The 14425-nt window shown below is 40.3% G+C and overlaps 2 protein-coding genes across 2 annotated transcripts; both read left to right on the top strand.

Moving 5' to 3' along the window:
- Nucleotides 1–6180: 6180 nt before the first annotated feature.
- On the top strand, nt 6181–11566 carry LOC311095351 (H-2 class II histocompatibility antigen, E-S beta chain-like). The gene is made up of 5 exons (XM_084133843.1): nt 6181–6282; nt 6532–6804; nt 7100–7381; nt 9293–9406; nt 9554–11566. The coding sequence occupies exons 1-5, from the start codon at nt 6213–6215 to the stop codon at nt 9574–9576; spliced, it is 762 nt and encodes a 253-aa protein (XP_083989969.1). The 5' UTR covers nt 6181–6212; the 3' UTR covers nt 9577–11566.
- LOC311095349 (uncharacterized protein) lies at nt 9557–14064 on the top strand. Its single transcript, XM_084133841.1, has 2 exons — nt 9557–9564; nt 11483–14064. The coding sequence occupies exon 2, from the start codon at nt 11568–11570 to the stop codon at nt 13455–13457; it is 1890 nt and encodes a 629-aa protein (XP_083989967.1). The 5' UTR covers nt 9557–9564; nt 11483–11567; the 3' UTR covers nt 13458–14064.
- Nucleotides 14065–14425: the final 361 nt, after the last annotated feature.

Genomic DNA, 14425 nt, shown 5'->3' with positions numbered 1-14425 from the left:
ATTTTAAAGGTCTGTATAATTTAAAAAAGTTATTAAAGTTGTATGTGAAAGTGTTACATGTCTGTAAAAAAACAAAACAAAAACAAAAACAAAAAAACAGTTTGCCTACCGCTTACATTTCACGGTTTTAAAGTTAAAAGCACATAGTTTTGAACAGATTCATTATTTTTTACTCCAAAAACGCAAATACGGGTCTACCTGTGGCTACTGGGCAGACGTCACAGAGGTCATTCTAACTTTTGGGATGTAAGAGTGTGGTCGCTTTTCGCTGAACTCCTCACGAGGACTTTGTAACTTTTGCAGGCCTGATAGCGCTCGGCGCCACCCCGGATTTCCGGCGTACAGACGTGTCTGCGAAAAAAAAAAAAAAAAAAAATCAGGTTCGCGTTCGCATGAGAGGCGCTTTGCTTTCACTAAACCACACCAGTAAGCCTACTTCAGCCAATCGGTAATAGGGTAGGTAGGGGCTGGTCTTCGGTTTTGGCCAATCAGATAGATTCAGCAGTCACTCCACGAATGTGTTTCCCACACTGGCAGCGCGAAACATAGCCAAAGTCATGGAGCGCAACTTTATGAAGCCAGGGGAAGACACCAAACTTGTCGATAAAGGTGGATCAAACTTGATGAAAAAATTATCGCTAGCGAGCTCCAGTAGCTCGTGGCCTGATTTGAGGTAGCTCGCCAACAGGCCGTTCACATATCACGTCTTTTGCACGCTCAAGTTCATTCAAATGTAGGCGCGCGGTAAGCGGTAATAAGCGCGCTCATAATTGAAGCTCATAGTTTTTAAAAATTATATCCGACTCTGTTCTTTTCTCTGACACACGTTGTTGGGTGTGGAAGGTTACTAATGTGATTGCTTTATCTGTAAATTAAATAAATTCTTTTTCAATGACTGAATTCATTGAAATAAAATGAATTCTTCGATTTGAATATATTTTGGCAGTGCGTCATAGGTCTTAAATTTCAATCTTTATGGTCTTAAAATGTTTTAAAAAGGTCTTAAATTTGACTTACTGAAACCTGCTACTGTAATATAGGCTTGGGTTTGTTCATCTCATGTCTGAATGATGTCGCAAAAGTCACAAGACTCTATCATTTAAGGGACTATTTATCAAAATGTTCTCCTAGGGGAGCACACCCCTGGATCCCGCTTGACAATTATGTTAATCAGGGCATATATCTTGGCTTAGGGGCCCGCTTACCTCCCAGGGAAAAAAGTTCAGGCTCAGGATTTTTTTCTACTATCACCCCTGCTTTTGGAATTAATATCTCTAAACCTTTGGATCCGGATATACATTTGGATATACCTCTGGTCTTGGATATACCTTTTGGATATATATTTGGATATACATTTGGATATACATTTGATGTGGAATATACCTTTGGAGATAATAAGAGTTTTGGTTCTCTTTCAACAAACGGATTTGCAAAAACGTAAGGCTATTTTTTAGATATTGTGATTTAACATGCTGTGTTTTTAATATTATGATGCGTTTGAGACACTTTTATGTAAAATATAACATTTACAAATAATGTGTGAAAGTTAAATGCTTATGGATCAACATTTTTAAAAATGATATTTTTGTAAATGAAAAACTCTCTTAAATTGTTTTATTTTTCTGTAAATGACCGAACATTTAATTTTTAATGTTTTTAACATTTATGTTTTAACATAAAATGTTGTTTTAGATGTTTTAAAAACTAACACATTTTGATATCTTTAAGAAAATATAATTTAAACTTTTTTCATTAATGCTTTAACATTTTACAAATGTGTGAGAACCCCAAAGATATGTGTATTTTAACTTTATTATGTCAAATGTGGATCGTGGGAGAATTTTCCCACGGGTCACATGACCTGTCCAGAAGTGGGAGGAGTGGGGGGTGGGGGGTGTTTGTAGGGAAGGGGACCATGGGACAATTCCCACGGTCCGGAGCTGAACATTGATTTTTCAATGTTTTAACATTTATGTTTTAACATAAAATGGTGTTTTAGATGTTTAAATACTAACACATTTTGATATCTTTAAGAAAATATAATTTAAACTGTTTTCTTTAATGTTTTAACATCTTTTAAAATGGTGTTTTAGATGTTTTAATACTAACACATTTTGATATCTTTAAGAAAATATAATTTAAACTTTAAACAATGTTTTATACAGCTTTAAACACAATGTAATTGTGAAAGTACAGCTTTTTCTTTAAATGTATGTTAGAAAATAGAACTATTTGCGTTTTCGGATTTTGTCGTTTTTGGAGTTAAAAGCTCTAAGCCTTTGGAGATGGATAAAAACTTTAGTTCTTCTTTCAACAAAATGGACTTGTAAAAATGTAAGTCAGTTTTAAATGTGATTTTTAACACATCGTTTGATATGTTTTAAAATTTTAATACTAACACATTTTGATAACTTTAAGAAAATATAATTTAAACTTTTTCATTAATGTTTTAACATTTTACAAATGTGTGAGAACCCCAAAGATATGTGTATTTTAACTTTATTATGTCAAATGTGGACCGTGGGAGAATTTTCCCACGGGTCACATGACCTGTCCAGAAGTGGGAGGAGTGGGGGGTGGGGGGTGTTTGTAGGGAAGGGGACCATGGGACAATTCCCACGGTCCGGAGCTGAACATTGATTTTTCAATGTTTTAACATTTATGTTTTAACATAAAATTTTGTTTTAGATGTTTTAATACTAACGCCTTTTGATATCTTTAAGAAAATATAATTTAAACTTTAAACAATGTTTTATACACCTTTAAACACAATGTAATTGTGAAAGTACAGCTTTTTCTTTAAATGTATGTTAGAAAATAGAACTATTTGCTTTTTCGGATTTTGTCGTTTTTGGAGTTAAAAGCTCTAAGCCTTTGGAGATGGATAATAAGAGTTTTGGTTCTCTTTCAACAACGGACTTGCAAAACTCTCTTAACTTGTCTTACTTTTCTGTAAATGACTGAACATTGATTTTTCAATGTTTTAACATTTTTAAAATGTTGTTTTAGATGTTTTGATACTGACACATTTTGATATCTTTAAGAAAATACAATTTAAACTTTTTTCATTCATGTTTTAAAGTTTTTAATGTGCAACTAATGTGTTTTACAAATGTGTGAGAACACTAAAGATATGTGTATTTTAACTTTATACAATGTTTTATATTATTAAATATATAATTTAATATATAATTGAATTTATAATATTTCCCTGGTTCTGTTCACACCCATAAGGGGAGGAGCAAGCGTGGGAAAAATCCCATGTCAAAAAGGGGGCGGAGCAAGCGTGGGGAAAAAATCCCCTGCTGGAAAAGGGGCGGGGAAAGCATGGGAAAAACCCCACGTCAAAAAGGGGGCGGGGCTTTAGGGCTTAAAGAAATTTTGTCATGTGGATTTGTTCTTACACTGAACAACCATCATGACGTATTAAGTTACTAAGTATAATAGCATACTAAGTTTATACACATGGAATTTTCTAATCCTATTCTATTCTTATAGCACTATAAGAAGTATAAAGAGCTTAAGGGCCTAAGAGCTTAAGGGCTTAAGGGCCATAAATCACTCAAATTGACATATGTTGCACTATAACCTCTCTCTTGCATTTATTCTATCTGACTTATTTATAAGTGTGAAATCTAGGGGTTCGGGCTGGCACCCAGGCTAGCAAACAGACACAGTGCAAAATGAAATAAAAATAATTAAAGTGTTCAGTGCACACAGAGAGAGACGAGAGTCTTAATGAAGATGGATGGTTTGTATGAGCCCACTCATCCACCTATGCGTATAGCCTACACCCTCACAAAGTATTGCACATAAGCTTTGTAAACTTTGAAAAGAACAGTTCACAGCACACAGTTTTGAGAATACAGTTACATGTCTTTGTGCCATTTTTGATAACAGTTCCTGTTCAACTGAAGACACAAGTGAACATCACATGCCTGGCATTTCCAAGGTGTGTCCTGCCTTTTACCAAGCTGTACTTTGCAAAGTACACAGCTCTTGCGACCAACTGTGGAAATATTCTTTGCATCTGAGCTCAGCTCAGCTCCTGGAACGGGTATATGGTCACTGCTGGTTTGTTTTGGTGCTACTTTCTGTGACACACCACAGAGCTCCGCAATAAGCCGTTCCATGAACTGTTTATGGGTCATGTTACCACATAGCTCATTGTGGATAAGGAAAGCATTGGTGGCAGCAATGTCCAAGAAGTGTAGAAAGATCTTTCTGTACCACTTCATTGTTTTGTGTTGTGCAGTTTAGTACTGTAAGAGCTGATTGGACAGGCCAATGCCCCCATGTGTTTGTCGTATGCAGTCACAGGTGCAGGACATGGAAATGTCTTTGTCCTCCATGTATGGAGGTTGTGTTTTCACCCTCCTCTGCACAGTCTCACCAGTATAAGCGGAATGAATGGTGGAACAGACAGATACCTCTCGTGTGTCCATCCACTTCACAAATACAAGAGGTCCATCCCGAATCCACCTGATGGATCCCCTGGCAGATTTTTTTTAAAAGTGAATTAGTTGCATCACGTGGGCAGTCTTTTCTGTTGTCCTTGTAAGTCCCACATGCATCAAATTTCATTGGACTTCGGCTGAAATTGTCCATGTACACATGGTACCCAGAGCCTAAAACTTTACAGCCCAAAAGAGATGTTACAGCATCATGTGACAGTCCATGGCCTGTGGGAAAGTTGTTCTTTCCTGTGTACACAGAAAAGTCCAAAGTGTATCCATTCGATGAGTCTGCAAGAACAAACAACTTGAAACCCCATCTGGTTGGCTGGCTTTCATGTACTGCGTCATACCTGTGTGTGCTTTGCATGCCACCATTCTCTCATCGACAGCTAAGTTTATTTTAGGATGATAGATGGCTTTACAAGCATGGCGAATACTGTCCATGAGAGGTTTGACCCTGAAAAGACGGTCATGTTCAGCTGTGCCCCTCTTTCTGTCATTCTCCTTATCTGCATCTGGGTGACTCATGTGCACATTCCATGAAATGGTGCGGTATCTGTAAAAAGCAGGAAAAAGCAAAGAGAAAAGACTGTCTTGCCGCCAGTAGTCCTTGATGGAGCTCACCTTCACCATGGCCATGTAAAACAGCAGCCCAATGTAGCGGTACATCTCACTGATGCTGACATCAGTCCATTTATATTTGTAGCCTTTTGCAATTGCACCAGCAGCTTGAGCATTGGTGTTGTGGCACAGAGTTGACACTGCATTCTCAGAATTTTTTTTTTTTTGAAGAGACTCTGAGGAGTGTGTGCGTCAGCAGGACTCAGCTGTAGCCCAGGTTCCTGTGCAGGCAGGAATCTCAGAGTCTGTGGAACCATATCAATGTCAGTCTCTGTTGCCATGACAGAGTGGACTGCTTTTTGCTTGTCTGAATGTTTGTCTTGGCCCTCTTTGCAACAGATGTCTGATGATCACCATCATCTTTATAGCTGTAAAACAAACAAACCACTGTGAGCATGTTTATTACACACAAAAAGTAAAAGTAATATTGGCCAGATATAAAAAAAAAAAGAAAAGTTTTTGCAAAGCCATACAGACACATAGGGCCCTATTTTAACTTCTGAATGAATGTGAAGTGCCGTCGAATGAATCCTACCTGATGCAAATTTGTCTCGACTGATTTGTCTTATAAAACATTGATTTATGTGAAGCAGACTCCAAATGAGTCCAAACAGGATCATGTACATAAACATGTTGGGGATTAACACACAGTTTATGTGTAATGAACGGTTTCACACAAAATAAGTTCATTCAGTTTATTGACATCCACTCAAAAATGGCCTCGTCTCCTTGCCGGTTTACCGCCACATTGCACTTTATTTTGATCAGGCTTAATGGTTAAACAGCTCCTTATAGCTCTTTATACTTCTTATAGTGCTATAAGAATAGAATAGGATTAGAAAATTCCATGTGTATAAACTTAGTATGCTATTATACTTAGTAACTTAATACGTCATGATGGTTGTTCAGTGTAAGAACAAATCCACATGACAAAATTTCTTTAAATGAATAACTGTATAATGTTACAATTGTTCAGGTTGCTAACTGGGTAGTGTGTGTTGAAAAATGAAAACAGGATTCTGCCTAACAACACTTGACAATGCAGTAACTGGTTTGACAGTCATTTTAGATTTCTACCTCATGAACATAAATAAAGTGCTGGCAGCATTCAGATGGGACTCAGATTGAGAGAAAATGTCACTGCTAAAGCACTTGAGTTGTCATCTCATATTTACACTGCAGATATTCATTGGAGCAGAAAGTGGTAAGCAAAATGAGACAGAGGTAATATAATTAAATATGGACAAAACTTTCATTATTATCAGTGGTAATAGATGTGAAATTATTTAAGTTTTGCTGCAACAGTTTTCTTAAGATGGGTGACTTACTCTGATTGTCTGATTTAAGGGTTATCTATGGTATATAGTACTTAAAAACAGTATTGCAACTGGCTGATGCATCCAAATTCTCTTTTGTTTTGTTGACATATTTATCTGTGATTGTTCTTTTTCAGCTAATGAATATTACATGGTCCATTGGGCAAGATGCATCTACAGCTCCCCTGATCTTAGCGACATGGTGTTTATTGACAACTATTATTTCAATAAATATCTATACACACAGTTCAACAGCACTCTGGGAAGGTTTGTGGGGTTTAGTGAGTATGGAATGAGAAATGCAAAGTTCTGGAACAACAGCACCTTTCTGCAAACAGAGAGAGCTATTGTTGATATAGAATGCAGATTCAATATAAAATTACGGTTGTCACAGGTCCGTGAAGATAAAGGTAAGTGGATTAAGACTCTTTTCTGATCTTTACTGTCACTTATGGAATTTAATATTTATGTTATTTTACAGGAGCATCTGCTAATAGGCTAACTAATAATTATTTATACATGTTTTTAAACTCTAGCATTTGTAAAATTGTCTAGCAATGAAACATTTATTGTAAGCAAAAAATAATTGATATTTCTAGGGTTTTGTGAAATCACCCCCATTTGCCATACACATTCACATACATATGAGACATGCATTGATACATTGGAAACTATGTACTTAGGAAGTGTCTCTCTTTGATTCAGTGAAACCGAAGGTTATTCTCAGTTTAGTGAAGCAGGCTGGTGGCAGACATCCATCTGTGTTGATGTGCAGTGCATATGAATTTTATCCTCAACACATCAAAGTGTCCTGGCTGAGAGACGGTAAACTGATGACCTCTGAAGTTACCGCCACAATGGAGATGGCTGATGGTGACTGGTACTACCAGATTCACTCTGAGCTGGAATACAGTCCCAAATCTGGAGAGAAAATCTCCTGTATGATTGAGCATGCCAGCTCAACTGAACCCATGATCTATGACTGGGGTAAGATGAGATACCAGCCCAGGCTCATTGGAAAAACGTACGTCAACATTTTTGCAAAACACAAAATACACTACGTCGTCCACGCTTCACGACAGTTTCAAAGTGAAATGTCTGGTGCGTGGCGCTAAAAGCTTATTTAATTTTTTTCCGGAACAGATTAACGTGAATATGGCAATGTTTTATTACGTTGGAGTTTGTACGTTTCACTGCAGTTCTAAATTGAAATGTCCAGTGAGTGGAGCTAAAAGATTATTGCTCCATCACGTTTTAATAACCTTCACCTACACTAAACCCTAAACATACCCGATAGTGTTCACAAAAGCAAATGCGATATAAAAACGCAATCGTAACCATGGCATTTTACCTTGTTTTTGAATTCTTGTCTTTGAGCTCTTTTCTCTGAGCTCTGACTTGTCTTTCACGGGATTCGTACCCGAGCTCTCCGCATCACAAGCAATTCTGTAAAAGAGCAAGCTTGGTACGTCAGTAAAACCGAACAAATGGATCTGTTTAAAGGCACAATATGTTTTTTTTTTCTTTAAAAATATAAAAAATCACTATATCTATGTTATATATTTTTTAAAGTTGTGTATTTACATTATCCCGACAGTTCCAATTAACTTCTAAATCCAGAGAAATTAATATTTTAATTCGAAGACACGGACCGTGTCTTTATTTCCGTTATGTCGCAGTCAATGGCGTCATATCCGCGTTGTCCCTGGTTTCCGCTCGTGCTGCCATGGTAACCAGAGCTATGAACCAGAGCCGTCTGATAGTAACCAAGACGACAGACGTGGACCACTGTAGTTCGCAATGTCTATCTGTACGCTGTTGTTGTTTCGTTCAAACATTATGGACCATGGCAAGCAGACTTTGGATAAAAAAGGAGAACTAAAACGAGAATCAATATCAGCACGGTGTTTTCGAGATGTCGAGAGCTCCCATAGACAGTGTATAAACGAGAGCTCCACGTCCGAGACTTCGACCGCTCCTACATGTACTTTATTAAACAGGTGAGCACATTTACATAAAACTAATCAATGTTATATAGTTCAACAATGATAAAATGTCAGAATATGATCTGTATGTTATTCTAATGTTGATCTAGCTTAACGTTACTGCTAACGTTAGTCTCATACAGACAAACTAACACATAAGTTACATTTCAACACATTCAAATGCAGTTTAGTGTGCTAGTGTAATGTTAGACCAGGTGAAACAGCGCTGCGTTACCTCACAAGTTTAATTTGTCTAATAAACTGACCTGTGAGTTGTAATTCTGCGTGTAGTTCGGTAGAATGAAATGTCCATATTCCTTTTATATCCGCGGGACTCGCGTCGCGTTTGGAGCTGATAGCTGTCTCTTAGCAATCCCAAACTGCTTCATATCACAGTCATGATAAAAGCATCGATGTATTCAGTCATCCATAAACATTATTAGATCGGTCGGCTTGACGTTGACGACAAGATCCATAATTCTTAGCAAATGTTGCGTCATCAAACTACGCCTTTGTTATTGTAAATAGGTTAGCGACCCCTAGTGGAGAAAAAATCCCATACTGTCCGTTTAAGTGATGCAAACTCCAAAATGTATTTGTTTACAATTCATGCACTATGGTAAAACGTGTTTTGAGGAATTGTGCAAGAAGCAGCATGAAAACAAGTCTTTATTTATCCATAATTTTCCCCTGTAATCATAATTGTGTGTGAAGACAATTAAAAGTGCTTGCTTTACTGCATCTAGTGTTCATTTCTGTTAGAAACTGCAGTGATATGTATGTATTACGTTTTGCAAAAATGTTGCCAGAGGTAAGTTTTTCCAATGAGCCTGTGTTGGGAGATACACACCTAGTGTCGTATTAGAACTAGGTTTGTGCACAGCATAATTTGACACAATAGTGTACCCCACAGATCCCTCTCTTCCTGAATCTGAGAAGAATAAAATCGCCATTGGTGCCTCTTGTCTGGTGCTGGGAATCATCACAACTGCTGCAGGACTCATTTACTACAAGAAGAAATTAGCAGGTCAGTGGAGACAAGAATAATTCAGAAGGCTATTCATCTATTTCCATCATCCCTGTACATGTATGTAACTTGTCAATATTTTCTTCTTTCTTTCTTTCTTTCTTTCTTTCTTTCTTTCTTTCTTTCTTTCTTTTTTTTCTTTGACAGGGAGGATCCTGGTAGGTAATTAATGTTACATTTCTTCAACTCGGCTGTCAAACTGACATTGTATAATGTCAAAAAATATACAAATTCCAGTTCCTCGTACTGCAAGCAGACATGAAGAATTATTAACACGACTATCACACAATCCTTATGTCCACAATTCTTTAACTGATGTTTTATTTCTAAAATTTAAAACATGAAAAACAACCGTGATATATAAATTCTGATTTTTGTTTTTTCTCCCCCTGTGAACATTGTATGAATAGAAAGTAATTTAAGGAACTTTTGCAATAGTGGTGTCACAACATTTTTTATTTTATTTTTATTCTTCATTCAGAGACTTATTTTGATATTCATTTAATTCTGTTGGTCCCGTTTTCATGATTCCTATGTTTAGTTCCTTGGTTGTATTGGTTTCTGAAATTGTCCTGATTTGTGTTTTACTAACTGATGATGTTCACTTGTTCCTTGTTCCTCATTTAGTCTGTGTATTTATAGTCCTCTGTTTCAGTTGTTATTTGTCTGTTATTATCTATGGTTAGTGTTGATTTGCTTTTTTTCTGTGTGCTCCAGAGTTCCTTGTTTTGTTTAATTAAGACCATCCGAAACAGCTGGCAATGATGTATAGTGTGGTTCAAACTTTAGTTTAGGGTCCGATTTTCGCTATTAACTAATTAGTAACTACGGCTTTTGCCTCAAACTCCTAATTACTGCTTATTAATAGTTAGTAAGGTAGTTATTAAGTTTAGGGAAGGATTAAGAGATGTAAAATACGGTCATGCAGAATAAGACATTAATATGTAAGAACTAATAAGTACTAATAAACAGCCAATATCCTAGTAATATGCATTCTAATAAATAACTAGTTAATAGTGAGAATTGGACCCTAAATTAAAGTGTTACCATAATGTGAAATACAGAGGTCGAGATTATTGTATAATATAAATAATTTTTCTTGTTCTATTTATACACTATAATGTGCATAGAAGCAAATAGTTTGTTGAAATGAAAACTCATTAAGCATTTTTTCAGCATAGCAACAAAAACCTATCTAAAGCATATCTGATGAGTATACTTTACTCTTTCTTTAAATTAAGAAAACTTCTAAGAATAGAATGTACAAACTTACATTAGTCTTAATTACGGTTTTTAATCTTTTAAGAAATGGCATAGTTCTATTTTTTTTTTAAACATGTCCTCATATGCCCCCAAATGACAGGCTTTTTATATTTACTTTTATTTCAACTGACTTCAAAATGTTGAGATATTTTCTTCTGCCATAAATAAATGTTTCTTTACAAACCATTTTGAGATTCTACTAGTTATCAGTAGCCATTCAGTAGCATGTCAGCTGTGCATCAGTTGATATTCAACAACACTGTTTCAACAGACCAGTAATCAACCAACCAATCAATCAAGTTGACAGGTAGTCAACCAAAATGCCTATTTCCCGATAAGTACAACCCAGTCACGTGTGACACTTCTAGAAATCACCACCAGGTGGCGCAAAGGAACGGTTTGCAAAATTGCTCAGTAATCATAACGTTTTTACTTGTAAATGAAGATAGCACAATTGAATAAATTATATTATAACATTTAATTTAATTTAGGTTATTTATCATAAGGGCTTAATGTTCCAGCTATTTATGTTACGGTGAAATATTAAAGTGACAGCAGTGCATGTGTAATGATTTATGTCTGTTCCTCTGTCCTGTCCCATGTTTTGGAGTTCCCCGTTATGTTGATTAGTCTTCCCAGGTGTTTTCTATTAACCACGCCCCCTTGTTATCTTGTTTAGCTTGTCTGTCTGTGTATTTAAGCCCTGTGTTTAGTTCAGTCTTGGTCAGTTCTTGTTTATTGTTGCACCATTGCGGTTGTTCTGTTCCCCTAGTCTTAGTCCTGAGTTTGTGCTTGTATATGTTAAATTTTGAGGTTATTTAATAAAAGACTACTGCACGTGGATCCTGCTTCCTCCTCTGCTTCAACCAAAGATGTAACAAAAGAACTGACCCATACAATGGATCCAGCAGTACGCATCCTTCAGCTCCGTCAAGGTAACCGACCACTGGAGGACCACACCCGAGATTTCCTAGACCTTTCACACCTCATCGACTTTCCAGATTACGCACTCATTGACTTTTATTGTTATGGGCTCAATAAACATTACCAGTCAAAACTTGTTAATGATGGACCTCGAGGCTCGCTTGCTGGATTTATTAACTTTGCCCTTTTTTGGAGCGGTTCATCAGTTACTGTGGGCTTTACAAATGAGGAGCCACGCAAGCTCACAGTATTACCTAACACTGAGCCAATTCACATCATGCCCACGTTAATATTGGCTACTCCAGTGCTCACATCGCTCGCCAGTGCATCCACGCCAGATCCTGTCATGGCCGCTGCCAAACCTGAGCCTCTTCACGTCACTTCTGCCGATCCAGAGACGGTTCACGTCACTTCTGCCGATCTAGAAATGGTTCACGTCATTTCTGCTGATCCAGAGATGGTTCACGTCACTTCTGCCGATCCAGAGACGGTTCACAACACTTCTGCCAAACCAAAGACGGTTCACGTCATTTCTGCTGATCCAGAGACGGTTCACGCCAGTCCAGCCAAGCCTGCACTTAACGCCAGTCCAGCCGAGCCTGCACTTCACGCCAGTCCAGCCGAGCCTGCACTTCACGCCAGTCCAGCCGAGCCTGCACTTCACGCCAGTCCTGCCGAGCCAGAGCCAGAGCCAGAGCTTCACGTCAGTCCTGCCGAGCCAGAGCCAGAGCTTCACGTCAGTCCTGCCGAGCCAGAGCCAGAGCTTCACATCAGTCCTGCCGAGCCAGAGCTTCACGTCAGTCCTGCCGAGCCAGAGCCAGAGCTTCACGCCAGTCCTGCCGAACCAGAGCCAGAGCTTCACGTCAGTCCTGCCGAGCCAGAGCCAGAGCTTCCTTCGCCGCTGGTTCCGTCCATCCCAGAGTTTCCTTCGTCGCTGATCCCGTCCATCCCAGAGTTTCCTTCATCGCTGATCCCGTCCATCCCAGAGTTTCCTTCGCCGCTGGTCCTGCCCAGCTTAGAGCCCTCTTCGCCGCTGGTCCTGCCCAGCTTAGAGCCCTCTTCGCCGCTGGTCCTGCCCAGCTCAGAGCCCTCTTCGCCGCTGGTCCTGCTCAGCTCAAAGCCCTCTTCGCCGCTGGTCCTGCTCAGCTCAAAGCCCTCTTCATCGCTGGTCCTGTCCAGTCCTGAGTTTCCTTCGCCGCTGGTCCTGCCCAGCTCAGAGCCCTCTTCGCCGCTGGTCCTGCCCAGCTCAGAGCCCTCTTCGCCGCTGGTCCTGCTCAGCTCAAAGCCCTCTTCATCGCTGGTCCTGTCCAGTCCTGACCTGCCCTCGTCGCAGACCTCGTCCAGCCCTGACCTGCCTTCACCGCCTGTCTCATCCAGCCCTGACACACCTTCGCCACTGGACTCCTCCTACCCGGAGCCTCCCGTTAACCTCCCCAAGAAAACTTTGGGGGGGGGGGCAATAAGCCTTCACCGCCTTGGCCACCCGAAGGGTCCTCACCGCCTTGGCCACCCGAAGGGTCTTCTCCACCTTGGCCACCCGAAGGGTCTTCTCCGCCTTGGCCACCCGAAGGGTCCTCACCGCCATGGCCACCCGAAGGGTCCTCACCGCCATGGCCACCCGAAGGGTCCTCACCGCCATGGCCACCCGAAGGGTCCTCACCGCCATGGCCACCCGAAGGGTCCTCACCGCCCTGGCCGCCCGAAGGGTCCTCTCCGCCCTGGCCGCCCGAAGGGTCCTCTCCGCCCTGGCCGCCTGAAGGGTCGTCTCCGCCCTGGCCTCCTGAACCGTGTCTCCTCCCTGGCCGCCCGAAGGGTTGTCTCCTCCCTGGCCGCCCGAGGGGTCGTCTCCGCCCTGGCCGCCTGAAGGGTGGTCTCCTCCCTGGCCTCCTGAACCGTGTCTCCGCCCTGGCCGCCCGAGGGGTCGTCTCCGCCCTGGCCGCCCGAAGGGTCGTCTCCGCCCTGGCCGCCCGAAGGGTCGTCTCCACCCTGGTCGCCTGCACTGCCTGATCCGCCCTGGTCGCCTGCACTGCCTGATCCGCCCTGGCCTCCCGTCCTGCCGCAGTCTCCAGGCCCTCTGCCGTTCCATGGGCCTGGCCCTCCATCCCGCCCCCCGGTCCGCCTCCATTCCACCACCCTCCTGAACTATGGGTTTTGTTATGGGCGTCGGGAGCCGCCCATAAGAGGGGGGGTTATGTAATGATTTATGTCTGTTCCTCTGTCCTGTCCCATGTTTTGGAGTTCCCCGTTATGTTGATTAGTCTTCCCAGGTGTTTTCTATTAACCATGCCCCCTTGTTATCTTGTTTAGCTTGTCTGTCTGTGTATTTAAGCCCTGTGTTTAGTTCAGTCTTGGTCAGTTCTTGTTTATTGTTGCACCATTGCGGTTGTTCTGTTCCCCGAGTCTTAGTCCTGAGTTTGTGCTTGTATATGTTAAATTTTGAGGTTATTTAATAAAAGACTACTGCACGTGGATCCTGCTTCCTCCTCTGCTTCAACCAAAGATGTAACAAAAAGCATGTTACTAGCCTGTAGCCAGTATTTTATATTATAACATGAGGTGTGCATTATACCATAAATTAAATAAAACGACTGAAAAGGTGGATTTTTTTGGTGGAACAGTGATAGTTTTCTAACACGTTGACTGATTTATTTACTTTGTCAATATTGTGACCAAATTAGTGTGACCAAATAATAATAAAAAAAAAACGTTTGAAACTACACCTAATAGACCTAATTCACTGATGCATTTCAACAGGTCACGCACGCACATTGATACATTTATTCACATACAACACTGAACCCTGCGCATAACATGCAGAAAAATAAATTTTCC

The sequence above is a fragment of the Abramis brama genome (genome assembly GCF_963993115.1).
Source record: "Abramis brama genome assembly, chromosome: 13".
NCBI classification, from domain to species: Eukaryota; Metazoa; Chordata; class Actinopteri; order Cypriniformes; family Leuciscidae; genus Abramis; species Abramis brama.
Note: the sequence above shows the minus strand (reverse complement) of the source record. Positions and strands in the feature narration are given on the sequence as shown.

Bases quoted from the DNA above. Each gene is read 5' to 3' on its own strand.
- LOC311095351 (XM_084133843.1), top strand. From the start codon at position 6,213: ATGTCACTGCTAAAGCACTTGAGTTGTCATCTCATATTTACACTGCAG. The intron at 6,805-7,099 runs GTAAGTGGATTA...TCTTTGATTCAG, and splicing joins ACAGGTCCGTGAAGATAAAG to TGAAACCGAAGGTTATTCTC. The intron at 9,407-9,553 runs GTCAGTGGAGAC...TTTCTTTGACAG, and splicing joins CTACAAGAAGAAATTAGCAG to GGAGGATCCTGGTAGGTAAT.
- LOC311095349 (XM_084133841.1), top strand. From the start codon at position 11,568: ATGGATCCAGCAGTACGCATCCTTCAGCTCCGTCAAGGTAACCGACCA.